The following is an 8,753-nucleotide window of genomic DNA, read 5'->3' on the forward strand; positions in this document are numbered from 1 at the left end:
GGAGAATTCTCCTGTCTTTGCTACACATTAGCCATATACTCAGTCGTCCTAGTATCAAAGAAGGAATGATTGCGGCCATGACATGGGCGCCAGAGGAACTTTTGCCTTTTCGCCGGCACAAGGCGATCTCGGCCAGCCGCCAGCCAGCGCAGGGTTTCCAACACATGCAACTCCCACGGAACAGGGGAAAAGCTGAAAAGCAGACCCTGATCATACACACTACTACTACAGCAGCGGGACGGCAAGGGCCAAGGGGAGAGAGACAGGGACGACCGGACCGGACGAGCAGCGCAGCCGAGCATGGAAACAAAAGGAAGATTCCACGGTGAGGTCTTTTTTATCCTGCTCGTGACTTCTCGCGGCCCCCGTGAATCGCCATGCGGATGCGGCCGCGCGCGCGCGGGCCGCCAGGCACAGGGAGCGCCGCACATGTCCACGTCTCCCGCCGGCCGAACACGCTGAGGAGAAGATCAGAGCCCCCGCGGGCGGGGCGGGCTGCCGGCCGCTACCGCCCGGCCGGGGACGCAGCAGCAGCACGGGACAAGAGCTCGCGTCCATGGCCTGGGATTGAGAAGGTGTGCAGCCGGCGGAGCCCACGCGCTGGCAAGCATTCGCCACCGGCCATGTTGCATGATCGGTGGATCGCTTTTTTGTGCGGGGGCTCTGATCGATCAGCCCGCTAGCAGTGGTGACTGGTGAGGTGGTCGCTTCCATGCACGTTCGCTCATGCCGATCATTGCAGATGCGGTTTTACACTCACTGATTAGGTGCTCGGTCGAGCGAGTGCTCTGTAGCTGGATTTAGAATTTCATTGTCGACAGGAATTCAAAGGTCCCGCGATGCATCAATGCGTGTTTATTTATCGTAGTCGTCGTAGGGGGATCAAATCGATCAGCTGAGGCAGACCGGCGTCGTAGCTAGGCGCCATGCATCGCGAGAGCGATCGATTGGCAGAGGAGACGAATTGATTCATGTCGCGTGGGTTGTAGCAGGCTATAGCAAGGACTTGATCGTCGCTGGTTGGCCTCAAATCAAATCGGAGCGAAAACAATGCGATGGGAGGCCGGGCCTGACGCGTACGACGTCTCGCTCGCCCGGCTCCCGCCCGGCCAGCTGATTGCCAAGCTCGATCGGCAGTCGGCAGGAGTACCGCTCATCATACACAGCGCTCGGATCGGGCACATGCCTCGTTTCCAGGAATCCCTGTCCGAGAGAGTAGCGTCCAAGCCAGGAATTAATGGCAAGGGCCCCGGGACCCGTCCCGACCGGCCGTCTCCCCGCTGCGCTGCTCGCTCATGGTGCACGACGGTGCAGGCAGGAGCTGTTAGCTACAGTATTGACGGGCCGGGGAGACGACGCGGGCGTGTAGTACAGTAGAGTACGTGCTTGGCGCAGCGGCAGCGGCATAGGGTGGCTGCGGCCGGAGCAGAGCAGCTGCGGCGTTGCCTGCGCAGCGACCAGAAGCTCATCATGGCGCGCTGCCAGCAGCTGGAGCTGGACCCATCATCATCGGGGTAGGGTTGGCCGCCGGCGACCGGCCGGTTGTTGTTTTGCCGTTGCGGCTACAGCGAGCTCGGCTCTCTATTGCCAGCCAGGGTCGGGTTCCTGTTCCTACACCAACCTGTTGCAGATCGTCACGCCAGCAAATTAAATTCTTCTGGTCCGGCTATCGGCCTGGGCAGTATGTTAGCTAGGATCTAGCCATCTACTAGGGAGTATGTTTTGTACTTTGCTACCGATCGCGACGTACTCGGACGGACCTACTCTACGCATACTCTACAGTCACAGTCTCACTGGTCACAGCTAGCTGTGTGTACTACGTATCGATCGTGTCCAGCAGATGACAGGCCAGCCAGCAGGTGGTCCGCGCGCGTCTTATTGCATGGTTCATTCATCAGACCACCGCTGGTGCAGATGGGATCATCAGACGTCTATGGTCGCATCATCTCTGAGCTGCCAATTGTTTGATAGATCCAACGGTCGGAAAATACCCGTGCATGTTTCCCTTATGTATGTAGTATATGTATTCCGGCCTACTCCACGCGTTGCATCAATCATACCTGCTGGTATCGATGGGAATAAGGCCTTGTTTAGGGCATGTTTAGATTGGCAACGAAAATTTTTTGGGTGTCACATCGGATGTGTCGGAAGGATGTCGGGAGGGGTTTTTAGAAACTAATAAAAAACAAATTACATAGCTCGTCAGGAAACTGCAAGACAAATTTATTAAGCATAATTAATCTGTCATTAGCATATGTGGGTTACTGTAGCACTTAAGGCTAATCATGGAGTAACTAGGCTTAAAAGATTCGTCTCGCGATTCTTAACTAAACTGTGTAATTAGTTTAGTTTTTTATCTATATTTAATGTTCCATGCATGTGTCCAAAGATTCGATGGGATGGATGAAAAAATTTTGGCTAGGGAACTAAACAGGGCCTCTGCACCAAAAAAACTAAAATTTTTTAAGATTCCTTGTCACATCAAATTTTCCGATACATGTATGGAACATTAAATATAAATAAAAATAAAAACTAATTGCACAGTTTGTTTTTAAATCGCGAGACGAATCTTTTAAATCTAATTATTCTATGATTTGATAATGTTTGTTAAAAAAATTTTGGATCTAAACAATGCCTCCGTCATATATTCCGGGCCATCCAGAGACGATGTAAACATGCATAGCTCTCCATGATCGTTATGCTATACTCCCTCCGTATCCGAATTAGCTGACGTTTAAGACAGGAGTGTGGTAACTAAGAAGTAATTAATTAGGGGTTAGTTTTTCTACTTTGCCCCTATTAAATAGCACTGCGGTTGTTTTCTATACGATAACTTATTCCCAAATCCATTCTAGTGAACTTTCATTAGAAACTAATCCAGCGAACGATCCAGTCAGCGTCTTCCACTTCGTTGACGTCCCACTGACGTCATCTAAAAAATGCAAATCATTTATTTTAAATTGTTATAACTTCCAAAAGGTTTATCCAATTTTTATTCCGTCTGTACCAATGTATTACTCATGACGAGACGAATAAAACTAGATCCCACTTATATATATTTCAAAGATCTTTTTCACGTAGAAATTTATATGTGTTAAATTATAATAACATATAACTTTATAACTTATGCACATAAATTGTATTGATTAACTTATATACACAAGTTACATGGAATAACTTATGTACACAAGTTAGCTTTCATGACTTTTTATGTTTGTAAGTTTTGATATAAGTTATAAGTTAATTCATTCCTTTGTATGTTAATAACTTTTGTGTTTGCAAGTTTTGTCATAAGCTATAACTTAGTTCATTCCATTATGTTTAATAACTTTTTATAAATAAAATGTGTTTCATAACTCTTGCATGGTTTCGTATAAGTTATAAGTTATACATTATAAGTTATATATTCTAAGTTATATTTTCTAAGTTATATCTGATTATTTGGCAACATGTAAATGGTGTGTTCTAACTTATATGTTCTAAATTATATTTAAGTTAGTACATATAAGTTATTTGTAGAACAAATTTTTTTCAAAACATATGTAAGTGGGGTCTAGTTTTATTCGTTGCATCGTGTAGAACACACTGGTGCAGACGAAATTAAAAATGGACACACCGTTTTTAAGTTATAGCATTTTTTTAAAAAAAAGTCGCTTTTGTGGGTTATATTAGTGCTGACATGAGAAAAAAAACAAAGCGAGAAAGGCAATGAGGATGCACGGGAGGGGTATTTCCTAAAAGAGAAAGAGGTGGGATTTTTTTCCTAAAATGGAAAGTTTAATTGGTCGGAAAATCGTTCGTTTGATTTAGTTTGAGTGATCGTTCGTCAATTAGTGGCGTCGTAACTTATTGTACCTTGATTGGTGAGCTCTCCACAGCCTGAGTCAAGTTGTTGCGTTTCGACTCCTCTTGCTGTCGTATTTTTTTTTGACTGCTACGCCATTTTCCTGGGATAGCTGAGGCAGCATTAATTACGGGTTTAAGCTGAGCGTAGGGGCACTTGCGTCCATATGCAACTCCACTCCGCCACGACGTCAATTTTTATGAATTTTATCATCTCACTTAGAATGTCAGGAAAAACAGGTAAGGAGGGTTCGCATGGCGCCATGTTCCAGTGAAAGCGCGTCCAGCAACAAGAAACAGGTAGCTAGCTAGCTAGTAGCACCTAGCAAACCTTATCTCACACGTTTCCGAAATGACAGATTAACAGCGTTGATTTGAATGTTCATCTATCGATCAGCGAAAAGCAAAAACTAAGGCCTTGTTTACTTCCAAATTTTTTTGTAAAATATAAAAAATAGTATTTTTGTTTGTATTTAACAAACATTGTCTAATCGTAGACTAACTAGAGTCAAAATATCCGTCTCGCAAATTACAGATAAACTGTATAATTATTTTTTGTTTTAACTATATTTAGTGCTTCATATATATGCCGCTAGATTCGATGTGATGAAAAATGTGAAAATTTTTACAAAATATTTTAAGAACTAAACAAGGCCTAACAAGAAACTTTGATCTGATCATTTGACAAACACATATAAGTACTTCCTCTGTACATGTTTTAGTTCACATTGTAGACGACTCGAGCGTTTTCACAGAGCTTGACATTCTGGTCACGCGGGATTCCTACTAGACTTGTTTGCCCCTTGCCTCTTTGTTGCCTACGCACGGCGCGCTCGCATGCATGCCTAGCCACGGATCCAATACTCTAGCCTATGCGCACTGGCTAACTGAGCTGGTTTATTTTCTTGTATAGAGAGCACTCGTAACAATATTTATTAGGGGTAGATATGAAAAACTAACTATTAATTAATCACTCTTTCGATACTATAATCATGTCCTAACATGTTATAAGAATTATGGATAATGAGGGAGTACGTATATAAGGCCAGTCTCAATGCATGTTTCATGAGAGTGTCATGTACATTAAATAGGGTGCCACATAAGCAAAATTGCTGACTCGGTAGGGTCATCAAATGAAGGAGTTTCATCAGATGAGAGAGGAATTTCATCTCTATAAAACTCCTATGGCTCGGTTACCTAGTTTATAGTCTTGGTAACTGTGTCATGAAACTATGCATTGACACCGGCCTAATAAGTGCATCTATCGATGCACAACAGATGTATGCATGCATGGTTCATTGGCTAGGGTGTGGTGCGTGGTTGGAGGTAGCCGTTGTGACCTCGTTCCACTTTTCTCGGCGGAACGCGCGCGATCCCCGAAAAGCAAACAGCATCCCGAAAACCACACGAACTAGCGGTCACGAAATGTCGTGCTTGTCGTGAGCCTAGGCGCCATCCTTTGGACGGCTAGAGATTAGATTATCAACGCTGGGCTTCTTTATTTAATCCCCAACAGTTCTACTGCTATGTGGAAATGTGACCAGGCAAAGGACAAAAATAAAAGGGAATGCTATTTGGTCAAAGCTGCCAGTGTAAGAAAGGCTACGGATTATGACATACCACGCGTTCTCTTTACAAACTCAAAACCCGCTATTGTAATTAATTAAGGTTGTGCATTATATCTGAGCATATCCGAGTTAGATTGCATCAAGACCTAGGTTGGCCTTGTCACTTAGTTCCTTACAACCATGTTTCAATATAGTGATCATTTCAGATGACATATTCCCTCCGTCGTTTTTATTATATCGTTCTCACTTCTTGAAGTTAAATGTACTCACTTTGAGTAAATATATATAATTTTTTTAAATCATTTATGGTATATAACTAGTATCATTAGATAGAACACTGAATCTTTTTTCATAGCAAACTTATTTGAAGATACAATCATTGTTAATATTTCCTACAGATCTAATTAAACTTAAGAAATTTTATCGAGCACAAGTACCATAACAACACTTAAAAACGGACAAAAAAATACAATAGAGCGGAAGACACTACTTACATACATACCACACCTCCAAAAGATATGATATGGAGATCTTTACGTTGACAAAACTAGTACTCAGTACACACGCCACCTTGCTATCCCAAATATGCTATCACTCATGCCAAGTCAAAGACCGGAATGAAAGGGGCCTAATCAAGTGAGGTGTAAATATATATGCTCATTTTGTGTATTTATTCATCTATAATATCAGATCCATAATGGGATATGTAAAGGGTTGCAGCAACTTCTACTATGACCTGAATCCAAAAAAAAAAAAGGAAGTTGCCCCTATCGGAAAGTTGACGTGTGACATTGCAGAGAACGGGAGAAGACAGGGATGATAACAAGTCAAAAAGGCCAAAACAAGCATGTAGTACCAAAAAAAAGGTGTGAATGGACCAAAGTGTAAAGGTGATAGGAGGAGAAGAAGAAGCACGCGTTCGTGATCTAGGGTTGCCATGAAATGTCGCCCTAGCTATAGTTGGTGGCGTGCACAACCACACCCATCACCCAAAGCGCTTTACTTACTGGCCGGGTTTAGGTAACTTGCAGATATTGGTTCTAGAAACCAGAATTTCCAACGGGCTGTGCCACGTGCATGCGTGGTGTCACTGAGTTCTGTATCGGTCCAGCGAAACGACAAGCGAACTTCAATTTTAAACAGAAAGAAAAAAAAAAGATCAAACTTTACATATTTCTACTAACAATAGTTTTCAAATTATATAAGTTCAGCACATATAATAATCTACATTGTATAATAATCTTCTCTGCGGTAAGAAGTTACGCTTATATTGTAACTGGCGGGCCGGGTGAACCCGATAAAGTGATAAGCATAGGTGGACGGGACGGGCCGACTACCGTACGTGCGTGTGCATGGATTTCGGACGGCATCGTCGGTCACGTATTACGTATTGACAACTGGCGGTGCACGGCACGGCACGTCGGCACACGCATGCTAGCGAACGCTGGTTCCGTCCCTTTGTAATAAGCCAAAAAAGACCCCGATTCCGGTCGGGCGGTCGCTGGAGGCTGGAGGACGCGCAACGCGCTGGCTAGACGAGCCAAGTAACGCTGCAACAGACAGGGCGCTCACCTGCTCTGCTTGATCGGCATTCGGCAACGAGTGAGATCCCTAGCAGGTGCAGGTCGCAGCGCCCACGTAACGTAACGTAACGTACGTCGCGCATCTCCACGCCCCTTGGCCCGTCCCGCTTGGCCCCGTCTCGCCCTTCGGATCCCTTTTTCCTTTGCTCGCGCATCTCCTACGGACGGACGGTGTCTGTGGTGTGAGCGCGACTGTCTGTGTCTGACATGGGCGATTAATTAGCCAGACGACTCGCTCTCAGCTCTCAGCTTCCACGGCGACTGCCATTGGAACACCGGTAGCTTTCTCTTTATTAATCGCCTTTTGGGGGGCGACCCCAGTCCCCCACACACGCGTAGAAACAGAGTCAAAACCCCACCCCCCCGCCTCCCTATATATACGCTCTCCGCCCGCTGCGCTGCCTCTCACTCCCAAGCGTGCCGTGCTCGGTCGGTTCCTCACTCAGTCACCTCCACTCCCCCTCCCCCGCGCTCTGCCTCTGCACGTACGTATGCCAACGATACAGCGTGCAGAGATGGGTGGCGCAGGCGCAGGCGTGCCGCGGCGGCCGGGCGAGGCGGTCGAGGTGACGGAGCTGCAGCTGCGCATCCAGCTGCTGGGCGGCGGCGGCGGCGTTGGTGGCGCCGGCAGCGGCAGCTACAACATCAACGACAACGCCGACATCCTGGCGGAGATCCTGTCGCGCCTGGACGGGCGGTCACTGGCGGCGGCTGCGTGCGTGTGCCGGCTCTGGGCCGCCGTGGCGCGCCGCGACGCCGTGTGGGAGGCGCTGTGCCTCCGCCACGTCGGGCCCCCCGCGCCACCGGCGGCGGCCGGCCCGGCCACCCGCGCCGTCGTCGCCGCGCTCGGCGGGTACCGCCGCCTCTACCGCCTCTGCCTGGGCCCGGCGCTGGACCGGCTGGCGCAGGTGCAGGCCCAGGCGCAGGCGGCGCGGGCGCACCACCTGTCGCTCTCCCTCTCGCTCTCGCTCTTCTCCATCGACTGCTACGAGCGCCTCGGCGGCGGAGGGGCCAGCGCCGCCGGCGCGGGCAAGGGCAAGCCCGGGAGACAGCAGCAGCCGTCGTCGCTGCTGTTCCTCTGCAAGCCCGTCGACGTGTCGTGATGGCATGGCATGGCATTCACCTGTCGTCGTCGCTGCTGTTCCGATCCTCTGCTCGTCCTTTCCACGTCGTCGCGTCGTCCTTGGCGTACGCTGCCCCTGGCCTTTGCTGCTAGCCCGCTGCAGTGGTCGATTGAGTGCCCGACGGCCGGCGGCCGCCGCCGCCGCTTAACATAATCATTAATTAGTTTGGTTTCGTTGATTAGCACGGACGAACAATAAGCAAGAGAGGTCTTCAATCAATTCAAGCTGTACTAGTACCGGAGAGAGGCATATTAAATTCCAATAATTATCATTCTTTTTTTGCTCTGCTTTGCTTTGCAAATACTACACTACACCCGGTGCCAGTGTAGGCTTGGGGCTTGTCCGCGCCCGTTTGGCGACTTGCTGTTTCGATGCACGCGCCTTGTACCGCTTCCTCGTGTTGCTGCTGCTTCGGCGGGATGCCTGCGTCTGCGTTTGCGTTTGCGTTGCGTGCACCTCGCGCGTGCGCTGCCCAGCTCACCCTCACCTACTGATCACCTTCTCGCCATTGCTTTCGTGTTCGGCTCCATGTCCATGGCTGTCGACCTCGTTCGCCCGCGCTGTCCGCCTGTGGGAACGGATGGATGGACGCAGACGGACGCATGATCCAGCCGTGACGACGCCGAGCTCTCGTC

General features: G+C 48.1%; 1 protein-coding gene across 1 annotated transcript; it reads left to right on the forward strand.

Annotated features, from left to right (window-relative positions):
- LOC8081888 (F-box protein SNE) lies at positions 7,415–8,403 on the forward strand. Its single transcript, XM_002465656.2, has one exon. The coding sequence runs from the start codon at positions 7,486–7,488 to the stop codon at positions 8,095–8,097; it is 612 nt and encodes a 203-aa protein (XP_002465701.1). The 5' UTR covers positions 7,415–7,485; the 3' UTR covers positions 8,098–8,403.

Source organism: Sorghum bicolor, chromosome 1, assembly GCF_000003195.3.
Source record: "Sorghum bicolor cultivar BTx623 chromosome 1, Sorghum_bicolor_NCBIv3, whole genome shotgun sequence".
NCBI classification, from domain to species: domain Eukaryota; kingdom Viridiplantae; phylum Streptophyta; class Magnoliopsida; order Poales; family Poaceae; genus Sorghum; species Sorghum bicolor.